This window comes from Papio anubis, chromosome 10, assembly GCF_008728515.1.
Source record: "Papio anubis isolate 15944 chromosome 10, Panubis1.0, whole genome shotgun sequence".
Lineage (NCBI taxonomy): Eukaryota > Metazoa > Chordata > Mammalia > Primates > Cercopithecidae > Papio > Papio anubis.
The window spans coordinates 43,673,073-43,692,077 of record NC_044985.1 but is presented as its reverse complement, the minus strand read 5'-3'; the positions used below and the strand labels follow the sequence as shown (position 1 = coordinate 43,692,077).

The window sequence follows — 19,005 nt, the reverse complement described above, 5'->3', positions numbered from 1 at the left end:
AAATTCCTCGTGTGGATTACATATTTTAATACAGGTGAAATCATAGAAAAGTGCCTGGCACACATAACAAACACTCAGTGTGTGTTAACCATTTAACAACAACTATGTACACAGTTTGGTAATCTGGTTATTTTATTTACCTGCATATAATGAACATTTGCCTGTATCTATAAATATAGATCCACATAATAATTTTTAATGGTTACATAGTAGTATAGGTTAGTGGTAATACATTGATCGAATCTCCTTTTACTAGAGATATATTGATGAAACCATTTGTTTTTTATTTATTTATTTGTTGATCTTATAAACCATCCCTGCACATAGCTTTGTGCATACCTCCCCAATTATTTTTTATAAGTTTGCAGAAGTGCGTTCACTGGATGGAAAAGTAAGCACACTTTAAAGCTTTTGTAAGTCATTAATATCTTCCAGAAGGATTGTAAGAAATGAATGAGCAATGTGTGCCCACCCTTTCCCCACAGCTGTGCAAAAGTCAGAAATTATTATTGAATTTGATTTGAGTAAGTCATAGTGCAGGAAAACATCAATTTTCAAAATCATTATAAGCCTGAAATGGTTTTCATATAAAAGTTTACATGCCATTTATGAATTACAATTATCTATCTTAACTGCCAGGATCTGTCATGAGAAGTTCTGGAGTTATTCATCAAATTTGAATAACAATTTAAAAAAATAAGACATGTCAGGGACTTTGCTTTAACTACCTCAGTTCTATAATTAGTCTTTGGGAATTGTTTGGAAAAACAGAAGTCTGTTCATAAAGACAGAAACCTGTTCATTCCAACCAAGGTATTTTTTAATGATGAAAATAATCTAATGTTTCTTGCTAACTCTGGTGAACATGCACTATGGTACAAGGAATTATCTAAGCTGTCATGAATGCCAAGAAATATCCAAAGGAATTTAAATTCTAGTTTCTTATTACAGTATTGTGGGCCAGCTTAGTCATAAAGATAAATAGATGGTTTTTTGTGCCTTCAGACACCGATTATAAATTGCACAATGATTTTTTATCTGCATTATTGAAACAATTGCACAATGGGTATTCAAAATAATTCTAAGATAAGAATAATTCACTTTTTAATATTTTAACTAGATTTTAAAATATCACTTGGCACTTGCCTGGATGTGAAATGTGAAAATTACTCCCTGCCTTGTAAATCCATTTCACTTCTTATCATCATAAGACCTGCTAAATGATTTAATCAAATGGTGCTATTGAAAGGAATAATCAAATGGACATTAGAAAGAGATTCCATGTGAATGCCATGGAAACTTGGAAGGGTGAAACCCACGTATAGGATGCTGTTTCTGTTTATTGATTTCTGGGGATCTCAAAATTATAAAGCACCTTTTTCTCTTTTCCTAAATGGGTTAGGCTCTTTGAGTTTTTCACAATTGTATTGAAATGTCTAGTCACTGAGGATGCTGCAGCCTTGTTATATGACTACAATGACCTTCACAACCTGGGTAATCATACAGTCTATCATCCAAACTGAGACTCTTTTGATAGTAAAAGGGACTGTGATTAATAATTATTCTGGAACTACCAGCATGAACCATGAGCTTTCCAGGAAAACGGGGGCATACGGTCACCCTGTTTAGGGTCTTAATCTCAGGCAGGACCCCTGCATCTGACTAAAAATACATTGCGCTCTGAAGCAGGTGAATTGTAAGCGAACAATGCTCTCCTTTGTAGATTAAAAGAGTAAATGGCAACATTTCAAAGCGTCACAAAATTGCCACTTTCATTACGTTTCTGATACTGGGTTTTGGTCCCCCCGACCCCCATTTTTACTGCACAAATAGTACCTATTTGTTCTGGAAGAATGTTTAAAATTTAGGTGCACAGAAAGAAAAACTGAAGAAAAATTCCCATAATTCTATAATCTTGATAACTATGTTTTTCTGCACGTCAATGCATGTTTTTATTCATAGTGTCTTTAACAAACATGGTATTGCCTTAAACCGAGAGTTGTAGTGGACTGGTTAAGAGGAGGGGCCACAGAGCCAGCCTGCCATAAAATCTTCCTCCATCTCAAGCTGTGGAAGCAGCCTCTAGTTTGCACTGCACACAGCCTTAGGTCCCAACCTGCTAGGGATGCCCCGAGACACTCTGGTCCCTCCTGTTGAGCAGACAACTCCTAGTGGCTCTCACACTGTACACCCCTCCTTGATCTACTCCAGCACACTTTTTTACCTTTGAAGATGTGCCTCTGTTCACTTTCTGGGAGTGACCCTGCACACCTCCTCCTCCACCCTATAAAACCTTTAAGTTCATGAGCTCACTCAAGTAAGATGGCCTCAAGTGTGCAACCATGCACCCTTGTCTAGATTGACAACCGTGAAAGGCAACATTTCTGGGTACTCGCATGAAGCATTCACAGTTGAAAAACAGCTGTCAGTGAGCCTGCTCTGTTTCTCAAGATGGTGGGAGCCTGCTTTATCACTCAGAAGCACCATGTGCATTCTCTGCACCTTTCCTATCATTGACTGGGATTAATTTCTGAGTCCATGATCCAGGAATAGGAGAACAAGAAAGATGTGTAACACTGGATTTTTTTTTTTTTTTTTTTGAATCTTCATAATTTTCATTTCAGAGCACATGAGCAGTAAGGCAGTGGAGGTGTGGATCGGTCTCAATCAGCTGGATGAACACGCTGGCTGGCAGTGGTCTGATGGAACACCGCTCAACTACCTAAATTGGAGCCCAGGTACCCGCAGTGTTTTCTTTGCCTTTGTCACGTGGCATCATCCTGCAGCCTTACACCGCAGCATTTCCCATGCACATAGGACATGCTTTTCTGAGAGTAGTTTATAAACATTTTTTAACCTGACTGAATTCTTTTAAGGCAAGCTTTTCCAAACAAGAAAATAGAGTCCAGGAAGATAAGCTTTTTAGCCAAAGTTGCAGGAGAATTTGGGTACAAGCCAAGATTCCAGTCTGCTGCTTTAAAAATAGCTACAAATTGCAAAGTATCTCTCTACTTTAAGATAGTAAAATTGGGTCTTTTGGAATCTTTGGGAAATCATTTAATTGACATGCCTGGACTGTAACTGCAAAATCATGGATAACATCTTATAGGATATAACATCTTTACAGGATTTACTATATATGACAAGCAAAAAGGCTATCCCCTTGATGCTGAAACTACATTTCAATATATATTAAACTAGCTGCTTTTGCTTCTAATATTAAACACACTCTTTGTATTTTCAGAGGTAAATTTTGAGCCATTTGTTGAAAATCACTGTGGAACATTTAGTTCATTTATGCCAAGTGCCTGGAGGAGTCGGGATTGTGAGTCCACCTTGCCATATATATGTAAAAAATATCTAAACCACACTGATCATGAAATAGTTGGTAAGTGTTTTTATTTTAAGTTGTTCTTAGGTGTTGTTTACTTGTCCTCTCAATATATGTAAATTTCTCTAATTTTTACTAATAATTCATAATGTAAACTTAGCTAAATCTAGTTTATATTTATATGAAAAAATGTGTAACTAGATAATATCTGCTATATCAAAGGGACTGTGATTTTAACAAATGCATTTAGGTTTTTACTAAAAAACTGAAATAAACTGAGCATAGCAAACATTTTCTTCCTCTCTTCTAAAAAATTTGCACTCTTAGTCATTCTGTATTAGAAAAATAAGATACATTTCTTTTTCTATTCTAGTTTTGAGTTTTATTTATTGTTCCCCTAGAAATTAAACATAATTTAAAAAACAATTTTATATAATTATTTACTTCATTGATTTTCTGGCACACTCTGAATCTCTTATTAGTAACACACCCTCCTCCCTGAAATCACATGCAGGACTTTTTAGATGGAGTTAATACTTAAATAATATCTAATCACAGTCTACTACCAGAAGTCCAATTATTTCTGTTTTCAGGACTATAACCTCTTTCTAGTTTCTCTGAGAATTAATGTCTTAACTCCAAATGTAGAGATAAAAATATAACTTTTTTTTTTTCTTTTGAGACGGAGTCTCGCTCTGTGGTCCAGGCTGGAGTGCAGCGGCACAATCTCAGCTCACTGCAAGCTCAGCCCTCCTGCCTCACTCTCCTGAGTAGCTGGGAGTACAGGCGCCCGCCACTACGCCTGGCTAATTTGTTGTATAGTTAGTAGAGATGGAGTTTCACCATGTTAGCCAGGATGGTCTCGATCTCCTGACCTTGTGATCTACCCTCCTCGGCCTCCCAAAGTTCTGGGATTACAGGCGTGAGCCACCGCGCTCGGCCAATATAACCATTTTATAAAGAATCATTGCAAAAATATTAGAAAAACTCTAGGTTTAAAATAATAAGCTGAATTATCATTTTTCAATATTGTCTCTGACAATCGGGTTTTAACTTTCATTTTCCTTTAAATAGCAAAGCCTAGAAGTTTTGTAGAATATGGGGTACAAGTTGGGGAAAAAAGAAGCATCTTGCCATTTTTTAATGTAGAGATTTGTCCATTATTTCAGGAATTTGCTGAAATTGCTACCACCTGTTATTGTCCTTTTCCCTCCCTCTCTTCCTTCTTTCATATTCCTTTCTCCATTCCTTCTCTCTTCATTTTTTCTTTCTTTCTTATGCCATCTTGCATTCCCTCCTGCCACCCTTCATTTCTTCTGTTATATTTATCCTTCTGGTCTGCTAATTGAGGTCAGAAGACCAGAAATGGGAGTAGTTAAGTTAGCTTGTTTGGATTATTTGCTTTGCTTCAAGTTCAACACATTCTTCTGCGGATCGATTGAAGTCTTGCTTTTGTGACCCAGGCTGGAATGTAATGGCGCGATCTCAGATCGGCGCGATCTCAGATCAGTGCATCCTCTGCCTCCCGGGTTCAAGCAATTCTGCCTCAGCCTCCCAAGTAGCTGGGATTACAGGCGCCTACCACCATGCCCAGCTAATTTTTGTATTTTTAGTAGAAACAGGGTTTCACCATGTTCACCAGGCTGGTCTCGAACTCCTGACCTGAGGCTATCCATCCGCCTCAGCCTCCCAAAGTCCTGGGATTACAGGCGTGAGCCACCACGCGCAGCCTAAAATTCCAAGTTTAAAAAGGGTGTCATGAGTACTTTTTTAGGCTGAAAACCATTGGGGTCAATGATATACAAAATTCTAACACTCTTTGGCCATGATTCCAATTGCTGTCAGAGTCCTAGAAACAATTTTAAAAGAATGTTTTGTTTCCCACAGTGAAATCATATTTAGTTTAAATTCATTCTTAATGGAGGCACCTCGTTGTGGTTAATAAAATAAGGCAAAAAATGCCATCATCAGATAGGGGACAGTCTCGCGAGAAAGGAAAACCAACATATAGCATGTGCATCACCACTGCCCTCCAGTGTCCGAGCATCATGGCACTGTGTTCCTGAAAGCCCCACCTGGCATCCGTATCAGCCCAGAGCAACACCGTGGACACTCAAGACTTGTCTTCAAAGTGAAACCTATTTGTCATCCCCATTTTAGAGGAAGTCGTCAGAGTTTTAGGCTCTTTTCAGCTGGGGATAAATATCTACCTCACTCATACACTATGTATAAAATCCCTGAAATGCCATTTAAATTGTATTCCATAATACTTCTTTTAAATGTAAAAAGGTTTCAAAAATGAACAGCTTTGTTAAATTTTATACCTAGTCCCAACACCCTGCTTTCATTGTATGTCCGTTGTCAAGTCTCTTTACTTCTTTGGTTTTGTTGTTGTTGTTTGTTTTACTTTTTTACTATTTTTTAAAATAAAATATACTATATATGTTCAAAGTATACAATATGATGTCATAGGATATATATATATATATATATATATATAGTAAAATGGTTATTTTAGTGACACAAATTAACACATGCATCATCTCACTTAGTTACCCATTTCCCCCACTGTGACAAGAGCAACTATAGTTTACTCATTTATCAAGAATCCTGAATACACTATATTAACTATAGTCCTCATGCTGTACAGTAGACCTTTAGACTTGTTCATCCTACAGATCTGCTACTTGTATCCTTTTTCCTACCTCTGCTCATTTTCTCTCTTTGACTCCTAGTAACCTTTTATCCGTTCAGCCATTCTGTGTTTTGATTAGACAATTTAATCCATTTGCATTCAGAGTAATGATTGATAGGTAAAGACTTACTATTGCCATTTTGTTCATTGTTTTCTGCTTGTTTTATAGATTCTTTTTTCTTTCTTCCTCTCTTATTGTTTACCTTTGTGATTTGGTGATTTTTTTTGTGTATGTGGTGCTAAATTTCAATTCCTTTCTCTTTATCAGTTGTGTATCTGCTATAGTTTTTTTTTTTTTCTTTGTGGTTATCATATGGCTTACATAAAACATCTTGTAGTTATAATGGACTGTTTTACACTGATAACTGCTTAACTTTAGTTGCATACAATCACTCTAGATTTTTACCCTACCTCCAATAGTTAAAATTTTGATGTCACTATTTACATCTTTTAATATTGTGTATTTCTTAATTTATTGTAGCTATAGTTATGTTTTAGCATTTTGGTTATTTTTTATTTACTTATTTATTTATGTTTTAGAGACAGGGTCTTGCTCTGTTGCCCAGGCTGGAATATGGTGGCGTGATCATAGCTCGACCTCCTGGGTTCAACTAATCCTCCCACCTCAGCCTCCCAAAGTGCTGGGATTACAGCCGTGAGCCACTGTGCCCAACCTATTTTTGACAATTTTGACTTTAATCTTCATACTGGAGATATAAATGATTTACAGACCACCATTACAGTATTTGAACATTCTGAATTTGACTATATATTTACCTCCAAGGAAGAAGGGGTACTCTGGAGGTTTGGCTCCAGGGAACAGCGCACGGCTGTAATTTGGGAACCAGAACCAGTATGGCACTGTGGCAACTCCAGCTCTAGGGGTGAAGCACCAGGCAGTGGTGACTCCGGACCCTGGGATGGTGGGACACAGCAGAATCTCAGACTCTGTGAGGTCAGGTTCAGTAGCAACAAGGACCCAGGAATGGTGGCATATAGCTATGGCCTGTTTCCTGGGGGGCAAGGAGCAGCAAAATGATGACTCCTCTCCCGGGGAAGGCGGGGTGCCTCAGCAGTTCAGGCTTTGTGGGACTAGTCCAGTTCCAGGAAAGCAGGGTGCTACAGCTCTTTGGCCTGGAGGGCAGGATGTCCCAGCCTTGCCAATGCTGTTTCCGTTGGATACAGGGTACCACATCAGCCAAGCCCCACGAGGCACAGCTGCTCAGCTCAGCCAAGGCACCCATTCCCCCATGAGATAGGGCTGCTTCAGCTTAGGTGCTGGGGGGTATGACTGCTTTGGGCAGCTAAAGCACTGTTTCCCCTGGATTTGGGAGCCACTTCAGCTCAGGTGCCAGAGGTGTGACTGCTCTCGGCAGCCAGGGCAGGGATTCCCTGGGAGACAGGGCGCCACTTCAGCACACATACTGGGGAATATGACTACTCTGAGAGGCCAAGGCACCATTTCTTTGGAGGCAGGGTGATAAGCCAGCTCAGGCTCTGAGGGGCATGGCACAGCAACAACCAGGAAAGGTAAATAGAGCAGCTCGTGGCAACTTGGCCACGCCAGGTAGAGTGAGAGCCCCACAGCAATTTGGCATGGGGTTGGTGGGCCACGAGGTAGAAGTGGTGCAGTGGTTACAAAGCCTCAAAGATGGAGAAGTGCTGTGGCTACTCACTACCGGAGCGGAACATGACATTCTAGCAGTGGTTCTTTTTTCAAGATGGTGCAGCACAATAGCCCCACAGGCCACAGAGAGACAGGGTACAGCGTCAGAACTTTCTCTGGGGCAAGCATAGTCCTGTAGACTCCAGGCAGCCCCCTCAACTGGGCTTAGTGCCTGTGAAGGCTGCAGGGGTCCCCAGTAGCAAGGACTGTAGGTGACGCTGGTGGTGTTGGAGGCTGCTGGGGTCCTCTTGCTCATCCTTTCCTTACAGGGAGAAGTCTCTCCTGGCTCTAAGCTGCTTCCAACGGGGACTGGGGGAGATTGTGGGGGTGGGGGTGGCAAGGGTTTCTGTGCCCCATGTTGTTTCTGCTACTCCCTTGATGTGCTCCAGCACTCTCCTTCAGCTGTCTTTGTGAAAATGTAATCATTTATTCGTTGCTTTGGCTGTTCCTATAGTGCCAGGTATTACCAGAAAGGGTCCCAATCCAGACCCCAAGAAAGAATTGGAGGCGAATCCATAAAAGGAAAGCAAGTTTATCAAGAAAGTAAAGGAATAAAGATTGGCTACTCCAGAGGCCGAGCAGCGGCTTGGGCTGCTCAGCTGATTACACTTACAGTTCTTTCTCGATTATATGCTAAACAAGGGGTAGATTATTCATGAGTTTTCTGGGAAAGGGGTATACCATTTCCGGAAATGAGGGTTCCTCCCCCTTTTAGAACATATAGGGTAACTTCCTGATGTTGCCATGGCTTGTAAACTGTCATGGCATTGGTGGGAGTGTCTTTTAGCATGCTAATACATTATAATCAGCATATAATGAGCAGCGAGGATCACCAGAGCTCACTTTCCTTACCATCTTGGTTTTGATGAGTTTTGGCCAGCTTCTTTACTGCAACTTGTTTTATCAGCAAGGTCTTCGTGACCTGTATTTTGTGTTGACTTTCTGTCTCATCTTGTAGAATACCTGACCTTCTGGAAATGCAGCTCAGTAGATCTCAGCCTTATTTTACTCAGCCCCTAAACAAGATGGAATTGCTGTTGTTCAAAGGCTTCTGACACAGGTGTCTCTATCGGCCATTTTGCTGCCATCCCTCCTCTCCTTACTTCTTTGTACCTTCACTAGCTCATCTGGAAAATGAAATACTGAGGTTCATTTTACCCTAGATCTAGATCTAGATCATAGATTAGACCCTTCTCAACTCTGAAGATCTAGAATTCCATGATATATGTCATTTTGTATATTTCTGTTTTTCACATTTTTAAAGTAATCATATAAATGGCAATTTACATAAACTGTAATAAGTAATGTTAAAATAATTGTGGAAAATGACACTGTTTTTTGTTGGTTTAAAAAGAAAAAGATGCGTGGAAATATTATGCTACCCACTGTGAGCCTGGCTGGAATCCCTACAATCGTAATTGCTACAAACTTCAGAAAGAAGAAAAGACCTGGCATAAGGCTTTGCGTTCCTGTCAGGCTGATAACAGTGCATTAATAGATATAACCTCATTAGCAGAGGTGGAGTTTCTTGTAACCTTCCTTGGAGATGGTAAGTCCCAGCTGCCTTTGGTTTAAGAGGTATAAAATATAATGTAGTAACTACTTTTATTAGTAGAGTTGAAAAGAAATTTAAGTTATTTAAAAGTGGTTATTCATGACACATATATTTAAAGTTTCTAAATGTTATTCAGGAGTTCAAATTTATTGGATTTTTACAAAATACATGTTCAGAAACTTCGTAACATCTTCATATATGCCACATTTATTAGATGATTTTTAACTTTTTTGTAAAGTAAGAAAGTTCATTTCCTAAAACTTCTAGTGAAAAACCTAAACCTGTAATTTAGCTTTATGGCCACTAGATAGCAGTAGTGTGTTGTTATCACGTAATCCACATAATAAAGGGAACCCCTTAGGCAAATAATTGGATTTAAACAATTTTAGCCGGTGAACATGGGTAATTTATTTGGTGAGGTGATGTTCACACTGTTCCCCATGTATAGGAGTTTTAGGCTCCTGGCTTCCACCCAGCCTGAGTCCATCAGAGTTGGCTTGCTCTTCAATGTGTCATGTATTTGACACAGACTTCTGCTGAAAAATACTGAAATTATTTATTTCATTTTTCAGTTTTTAAAAATACAAAAAAATTTCCAGGATCTACTTTGATGACATTTTCAATTGTTAGGTTTTAGTATGGAGTGAAAACATGCATCCTTCTCTGTTATTTTTCCTAATCCTTTGCATTTGGGATTAAAGAACCCTGTGGGCTGCTTATCTCAACAAGGGCACTTACACATCTCTTTCAGCCACATAGGGTCCTTTCCTACCTAGGCTGTCAAGTTTTAATTCCTTTTCCAGCAACTCCACTTCAATTCCTTTAAGAGGTTCTGCTCCTTTTTTCTCATAGCAGAAAAAAGAAAAAGGAAAAAACATACTTTAAAAAATAGGTTTAAGAGGTACAGGTGAGTATTTCTTACATGCATATATTGCAGTGGTGAAGTCTGGCCTCTTAGCGGTCCCATTACCCAGATAGTGAACATTGTACCCAACAGGTGATTTTTCAACCCTCAGCCTCACCCCTACCACCTTTTGGAGTCTCCATTGTTTATTATCCTGCTCTGTATCTCCATGTGTCCCCATTGTTTAGCTCCCACTTATAAGTGAGGACATGCAGTATTTGATGTTCTGAGTTATTTCACTTAGCAGAATCACCTCAAGTGCTACCTGTGTGCAAAAGACATGATTTCATTCTTTTCTATGGCTGAGTAGTATTCCGTGATGTGTGTGTATATATATATGCATATATATATGTGTATATATGTGTGTGTATATATATGTGTGTGTGTGTATATATATATAACCATATTTTGTTTATCCAGCCCTCCTCTGATGGATACTTACATGATTCCATCTTTGCTATTGTGAATAATGCTGTGATAAACATACGAGTACAGGTGTCTTTTTGATATGATTTTTTTCCCTTTGGGTATATATCCAGTAGTGGGATTGCTGGATTGAATGGTAGTTCTATTTTTAGTTCTCTGAGTAATCCCCATACTGTTTTCCATAAAGGTTGTACTAATTTACATTCCCACCAATAATGTATAAGTGTTCCTTTTTTTGCATCCTCACCAACATCTGTTGGGGGAAAAAAAAAACAAACTTATCTTTAAGCTAGACTATCATTAAAAGTCTGTTTCATGCCCTTTTCATAGTCTGATGGGTCTTCCTATTTTTCCTTTCTCTAGGCAGGAGCAAAACCAGACTTTTCAGATCTACTTAACGTACATACACGGTTCTAACAGAAATCAGAGCCCCAGGAATCCAACTTGCTTAAGCTTTGTTGTTGCATTGGCTTTGGCTCACACTCTGCCTCACTTATAAGGCCTATATCAAGTAGATCTGGATATTATGGGGGTGTCTTAGTCCATTTTCTATTGATTATTATAGAATACCAAGAAACTGAGTAATTTATAAAGAAAAGAACTTTATTTCCTACAGTTATGGAGGCTGGGAAGTTCAAGGTCAAAGGGCCATATCTGGAGAGGGTCTCCTTGCTGGTGGGGATTCTCTGCAGAGTCCCATGGTGGCACAGGGCATCACATGGAGAGGGGGCTGAGTGTGCTATCTCAGGTCTCTCTTCCTCTTCTTATAAAGCCACCAGTACTATTCCCATGAGAACTAGTTAATCCATTAACCCATTAATCCATTCATCAGGGCAGAGCCTTCATGACCCACTCGACCCTTAGAGGCTCCCCCTCAATATTGCCACGTTGGGGATTAAGTTGCAACCTGAATTTTGGAGGGGACAAACATTCAAACCATAGCAGAGAGGGGAAAATGTTTAAACAGACATTTTATGCCAAGACTTAAACAGATTTCATTATGCAAAGAAATAAAGAAGAAATCACATGTGAAGTGGTATATTTTGGTAGTAACTCCAGGGTGTTATCTCCTTTGCAAATAATAGGATCCCGTAAGTAATTTACATTTATCTCTTACAGAAAATGCATCAGAAACATGGATTGGTTTGAGCAGCAATAAAATTCCAGTTTCCTTTGAATGGTCTAGTGACTCTTCAGTCATCTTTACTAATTGGCACACACTTGAGCCGCAAATTTTTCCAAATAAAAGCCAGCTGTGTGTCTCAGCAGAGCAGTCTGTAAGTTGATTCATTTGTTCAGTGCTCATTTTACTGGTCTTGTACTGAAGGCCACCTATACTGGAGCCTTGGGCTATGGCAGAGACCAAGACAGGCACAGTCCCTGCTCCTCATGGGCCTTCCATGTTAGAGAGTAAACAAGTACACACAGAAAAAACATGGTAATTATAGTTGTAATGATTGCTCCAAGGAAATATGTGACATGATAGTGAAAAGCTTGGGTTGGGGAAGGATAAGATAGTCACAGAAAGCATTTCTGAAAAGTTGACATTTAAGCTTGGACTAAAAAAAAAAAAAAACTCTCAGAGAGAAGGGGGAAGAATATTCTAAGCAGAACATGCAGAGGGTAGCAAGTGCAAAGGCCCAAAGACAGACCAAGACTTGCTATGTTGAATTATCAAAAAGGAGACCAGTGGTGAGGAGGTCGTAAGAGACGGGCAGTAGGAATTCTAAAATGCCAGGTTTCTAGACTGTGGTATAGTAATCAATAAAGTGCTTCAAGGAAACAAATGGCATGATCTGATTTACATTTTAAAATTAACTGTGGCTGCTACACAGAAAATGGTTAGGAGAGGGATAAAATGGAAGCAGAAAAGCCAGTTTGGAGGCTACACCAGAGTTGAATTAGGGTAGTGACTGTGAAGAGAAGTGGACAGATCCAAGTGTGCTTTGGAGAACAGGAGGTGTTGCTAAGTTAGATGTTGGGGTGGGAGAGAGGTCAGCTTCTGGCTTGAGCAACCACGGTTTTGGTGGATGGTGGTGCCATTGACTGCCATGATGAAGATGAGGGGAAGAACTGAGGGATGGAAGATTACTCTGGAGAGTGATGGTTTTTAAGCTCCTTTATCTTATTCACATAAAAGGATTTAAACAGTATGTGTAACCTCTTTGAAAATTATGGATCAGTGGCAAGTCTTGCTCTTTTCCTCACGTGGATGGAGTGGTCCCAGTAGTCTGAACACTACATTCATCCCTATGTTCTAGTCTCTCATTTATCTAAAACATCTGATTATACAGAATTAGTTTAATCCCAAGCCATTTGAATAGTTTATTATGCCTAAAACAGACTTAATCTCTTTGATCAAGATAGCTGCTGAATACAGTGGCTGAGTTTTAGGAGGTTGTTGGGACTTGGTAGATGTCCTTATTCTTCTAACCACCGGGATACTCTGTCAAGTTCCCCCAAGAGGCAGTTTATTAAATGTTCCTGACATGGCTTGACAAAGTAATTATGCCAGCCAAACAGGAAGCATTTCTGAGCACTTAACTTTTGTGACATGTTTCATGGTTTCATCTTTTAATGCTAGCACAGACAATTACAATTGTACAGTGCAGTAACAGTTATACATGCTAAGGCTGTGTCTCTCAGCCCCATATGAAGAAGGAGAAACAATACCTCTCAATGTTTGTCTTGGGTCTAGCTCTGCTGAAATCCACCACAATGTTTTGTTTGTTTGTTTGTTTGTTTGTTTGTTTTTGAGACAGAATCTCACTCTGTCACCCAGGCTGGAGTGCAGTAGTGCGATCTTAGCTCACTGCAACCTCCACTTCCTGGATTCAAGTGATTCTCATGCCTCAGCCTCCCGAGTAGCTGGGATTACAGGCCTGCACTACCACGCCTAGCTAATTTTTGTATTTTTAGTAGAGGTGGGGTTTCATGTTGCCCATGCTGGTCTCAAACTCCTGGACTCTACCCTTGGCCTCCCAAAGTGTTGAGATTACTGGCATGGGCCACCGCGCCTGGCCCACCACAGTTTATTCCACAGTATCTGCTGATTTATTGGTTCATTAGTTTTGATATAATTTAGGTGATCATTTCTTATTGACAGGCATGGGTATGTTGCTCTGCAAGTTTACAGAACAGGAACCAATATTTGGACAGAGATTATTTTTTAAGAGATTGAGGATAGGTATTAATAGTATTGGACATGTCAGGACAATGCTGCCATAAGTGTAATATTTTGTGGCCCCTTTTCTGGCAATTCAGAAGCTCCTTGAATAGTAGATGTATAAAAAATAACATTTATTTCCTGGAGTAGAACTCAGTATGAATATAATTACTATAATTAACAAGTTAACAAATCACAGTTGACACAAATTTGAATATGAGAGCCTAGGAAACAATTCATTTGTTCTTCCATTCATCTAACAGTTCTTAACTACAGAATGCCTGACACTATCCTGTAACTGGATGGTTTGCTGGAAGACTCCCGGGGGAGCGATGCAGGGCTCCTCTTACAAATGAAGGTGTCAGCCCTGGATGTTGTATTTTTCTAAGGGTCATGGAAGGGCTCCACATTCCCCTAAAATTCTAGATGTGTGAAATACCACCTGGAATTTGAATTGTGTAACTTTAGCCTAAGGTTCTGATTTGTGTTATTAAAAAAAATCCTACAGGAAGATAAAATTTTAATCTGTTAGCAATTATTATATCGTTATTAATGAAAGATCTGAGAGTAGCCTTCAATAGGATTACAGAAAAACATGAAAGTATCTGCCTAGCATATAAAGAGGAGATGGGGTGGTGCTATTCGAATTCCTGATGGAGGGATCATTGAAGGGTGAACGTGAATTTCATCTATGCCAGTATTACCTAGGGTGCTTCATGGTAGCTTCTAGGAATTTCCTCAGCATCAGGTAGAGACATGAAAGCAGCAAAGCATTTAATGTAACACTTAGAATTGGTTGAAGAGAGGTATCAGCACTCTCACTTGGTCAGGAGGATGGCTTCATCCCAGTGGTTCTCACAGTGTGACCCCCAGACCAACAGCATTAACACCACCTGAAAGCTTGTTAGGAATGCCAATTCTGAAGTCCCACCAGACCTACTGAGTGAGACACTGGTCTTGCAGCCCAGTCAGCTAGGTTTCAGTTAGCCCTCCAGGTGCTTCTGGAGCACACTCAAGATTGAGAACCGTGGCTCTATCCCATCTTTTCACAGAAAAATTGAGAACAGCTTAATGGAAAGCCAGGCTGACCTTTGTATTAATCCTAGCTCCAATGTTTACTGACTCTAGGACCATGTAAAATGCTAACTCTAACCTTTAAAATGGGAATAATAATCCCTACCTCACTGGAGCATTGAGATAATAGATGAAAATCGCCCTGCATTAAGCCAACACATGGCAGCTATCAAGAAGCACCAGTTGTTGATAGTTGCTTCCTCTCTCCCGCCCACCCAGTGATAGATTGAACACCTTGGAACTTGTGCTGGAGAGAGGGGCCTCCCATCCCTAGAGAAAGTGTGAACCCTTTCCATGACAAAGTGGGGTGCTGCCTGAAACATTATCCCATGCGGGAGCACATTATTCATCATATTTTTATTTGTAAGAATTGCTATGGCCCACCAGCATCAGCACAGAGTGTGTTCATTCTCTTGTAACATTTTTCTCCGTAGGAGGGACACTGGAAAGTCAAAAATTGTGAAGAAACACTTTTTTACATTTGTAAAAAAGCAGGCCATGTCCTCTCTGATGCTGAATCAGGATGTCAAGAGGTAAGTGCTGTTAACATTGCAATTTAGGTACAGGAACTTCATAGCTAGATATCAATTCCACCATCAATTTGAAGTGAATTTCTCTTTCTCCTCTCTCTCTCTTGCTCTCTCTCTCCTCTCTTCCTCTCTCTCTTTCCCAACCCCCCTTCTTTCCTTTCCTCTTTTTTTTTCGTCCTGAGAAACATTGTCTTGCTATCTTCTACACGGGATTGCTTTTCTTTTGAGATTAAAAATGTAAATGGTCCTGATACAGCATCTGTACAGTGACTATCCTGTCTGTGTGATGCCCTGTCTCACACTTGATTTTCCTAGTTTTCTTTCTTTCTTTTTTCCTTTCTTTTTTTTTTTTTTTTGAGATGGAGTCTTGCTCTGTCACCCAGGCTGGAGTGCAGTGGCGCGATCTTGGCTCACTGAACTTCCATCTCCTAGGCTCAAGCAATTCTCGTGCCTCGGTCTCCCGAGTAGCTGGGACTACAAGTATGCGCCACTACGCCTGGCTAATTTTTGTATTTTTAGTAGAGACAGGATTTTGCCATGCTGGCCAGACTGGTCTCGAACTCCTGACCTCAAGTGAACTACCTCCTCGGCCTCCCAAAGTACTGGGATTACAGACTTGAGCCACTGTGCCTGACCTATGGTTTTCCTAGTTTTCAAGTGAGATGTCAGAAAACAATTGTGTTCCTCTGAGTCAGAGTGAACTCTGCTGTATCAGTCTCAACAGTTTTCCAGACCTGGTTTTTATGCAACTATGCTTTAATTATTTTCTCTTCTAATCCAATTTTGTGTTGCAATTGAACAATGACCCATTCCCCTTAGAATCTTCATTTTATTCGTTAATCAATGTGTAAACACGTGAACTACTCTTCATACTCTAGCTGGAAAATAGATGTGCCATAGCTGACATGTCACCATTTTATCTAATGATTACAATTTCTGAATTATAGCTGATATCTGATTAATCTCTACCTGATCTGAAATATTGAAGACAGGGCAGGGGCGAGGGTGGGGGTATTTGTCTTACTGTGGCTTCCCGGGAAACTCAACGTGTTTCATTTTTGTTGAAAGGACAATTAACTTTTTACACTGCAGAAACAGAACTGATGTTCTATTCAAACTTTTGTTCATGGCTTCCCTTTTCCAGCCAGCATTAGCAGTACTTAAAGTTTCTGAGTTCATAGCCAGTTCTCTAGCTTTGTGAGGAAATTTCCATTAATTTTATTATGCATCAGTCTATGAATATGGTTTTGAAAGTTTTCTCTTTCTTAGAACGTTGCTTCAATGCAATTTCTAAACAGTCTGCACTTGAAAAATCCATTTGTAAAATCAATCTTGATAATTTCAAAGCAAAAAAAAGTGATTTGTTTTTCCTTCTGAGTCACTTTTTTGGAATTGGACAATATGAACAATTCCTTCAGTCTTGTCACCACCATCCTTTCATTTAAAAATGAAATAGCACCTAGTGTACAAAGGGTTAACTGATATACTCAGTTATCCTTCCCGCATTCATTGTGTGGACAAAGCCTTGAAGTAACAAGTCTGTTTTTCTGATTATTCTATGCCAGATCTATTTTTCCCTCCCTTTTCTTGAGCCTGTTCAGTTACTGGATTTTTTTTGTTTGCTAAGCAGCCTATGATCTAAAAACTTCTAACGAAGAAGAAATACATTATCAGAAAGGTCAGATTGCCAGCCTCCCTCTCCCTGTCCTTCCAAGTGCAGGAGCAGTCTAACATCCCTGCTCCTATCCTGGAGGGATGCCTGAAGGAGCTGTATGGAGCTGTCAGGTACTCACAGAGAGAAGACTGAGAATAGAGGTGAAAGAGAGTGAGTTCAGAGCAGATCGTAGAGGGCTGGATGTGGGAGCTCCTGTGCTTCCCACCTCAGTTAATGATATGTTTGAACTAACATAGCTGATTTCTAAATTAAGGTTTTCTTTAATTTACCGCAAGACCAAAATCTTTTCCAAGAAATTTATGAGAAATCACGTTATGACTGATCAAAAGCTGGCAAGTATTGGCGTAGCATAAAATGAAGAGTGTGTTAAAACTGGTGAATAAATTAAAATAGATAAAAATCATGTGATCATAATATTGGAAAAAAAAGAACTAAAATAGCTCAGTTTAAATATAGAGGACTAATGAATGTATGTCTTTCATCCTGTATGATTTCTGATGAGATCGGGCACGTTCAGGGTGGTATGGCCGTAGACTGTACTGCATGATTTCAAAGAATAGAGCCACCCTTCATTGTTCCCAGGGTTAAGACATAGACCTGCGTGTTTGTCATTTTTGTCTGAGTGCCAAAGCTTACTTTCCTCCCCTCTAAAAGGTGAGCCAGTTAATTTAGTAATAATCTTTACAAAAAAAAAAAAGAAAAAATACATATATTGACCATTTTCTATTTGGAAGCATTATGCTCCAAACAAGACCATCCTGGACTATGCCAGAATTGGGTTTCAGGCCCAGCTGATCCACTAGTTTGACTTTATCCAAGTCCCTAATCTCAATGAATCTCAGTGGGATAACATGAAATAATCAATATGAAAGTTGGAAAAATCTATAATATTATCTAGATATATATTCTCTTTGTTCATGTTCTCTTTCCCCTCTGTTGAATTCTGAAATCTCTATCTGCATTGTCCTCTGATTCTCAGAACAGCCCCATAAATACTATTATTATCCTCATTGTATAGATGAAAAAACTAAGGTATTAAACAAGGTTGCACAGTAGTGGAGCCAGAATTCAAACCCACGCATCCTGACCCTAGAGCCAACACTTAATTTCTACCCTCCTGTCAGGGCCATTTATATGAAATTCTGTAAATAAGGGGGCGGGGGAGAAAGGGGGGAGAGAGAGAAAGAGAGAGAGAGACAGAGACAGAGAAAGAGAGAGAGAGAGAGACTCAGAGATCTCGAATGAGTACCCTTTATTTTCATTTACTTTTAAGGTTTCACATTTTAAGTAAATTAAAAATTTTAGGTTTTAAGATAATAAATCAAATAAATGTAGAAGTGGCTGTAGTTAATGGTGTTACCAGATAGAAGAAATATAAAAATATCAAGACAAAAATTCAAGGAGTTTTAAAGGAGTAAGGGAAGACAGTCATGTAGGTGGTAAAAGAGTATGCAAAAATATCTCTTGGTATTTAACTAAATCAGATTGTGTCCTTAATTTCCCTTTGATTCTTTTTAAGGGATGGGAGAGACATGGTGGATTCTGTTACAAAATTGACACAGTCCTTCGAAGCTTTGACCAAGCTTCCAGTGGTTATTACTGTCCTCCTGCACTTGTAACCATTACAAACAGGTAAATTAAATTTTTTTTTAACAGAAACAAGACGGCTTTGACATGAGGGCTCTTGGAATGATAAAATCTAGCTACAATCATAACTCGTCAAAATCTAAATCGTGCTATACATCAAAGTACAAAATTATTTAAATTATTTATTGAGATGAATTTAAATTATACTGTGTTATTCCAGAATTGGTTTTTGAGTAATCAATAATAAAATTTAAGGTGACCTTTACTTTCCATAAAGATTTATTAATTATCCAGCTTTTCTAATATATTCAGATATTTTTAGATTTTATCTTCTAACTGCTTATACTGGAAAATAAACACATTATTTATTTTTTTTTATTTTATTTCATTTTTTTG

The 19,005-nt window shown here is 39.2% G+C and overlaps 1 protein-coding gene across 4 annotated transcripts in view; it reads left to right on the top strand.

Annotated features, from left to right (window-relative positions):
- The window catches only part of PLA2R1 (phospholipase A2 receptor 1), a 129,343-nt gene that overhangs the window by 32,633 nt on the left and 77,705 nt on the right, over window positions 1-19,005 (top strand). For all 4 annotated transcript variants that reach the window (XM_009182309.4, XM_009182310.3, XM_003907525.4 and 1 more), the window contains exons 5-10: window positions 2,625-2,738; window positions 3,245-3,388; window positions 9,047-9,241; window positions 11,697-11,854; window positions 15,252-15,350; window positions 18,542-18,654. In XM_009182309.4, the coding sequence (XP_009180573.2) occupies window positions 2,625-2,738; window positions 3,245-3,388; window positions 9,047-9,241; window positions 11,697-11,854; window positions 15,252-15,350; window positions 18,542-18,654 (823 nt within the window). The remainder of the gene's footprint in view (window positions 1-2,624; window positions 2,739-3,244; window positions 3,389-9,046; window positions 9,242-11,696; window positions 11,855-15,251; window positions 15,351-18,541; window positions 18,655-19,005) is intronic.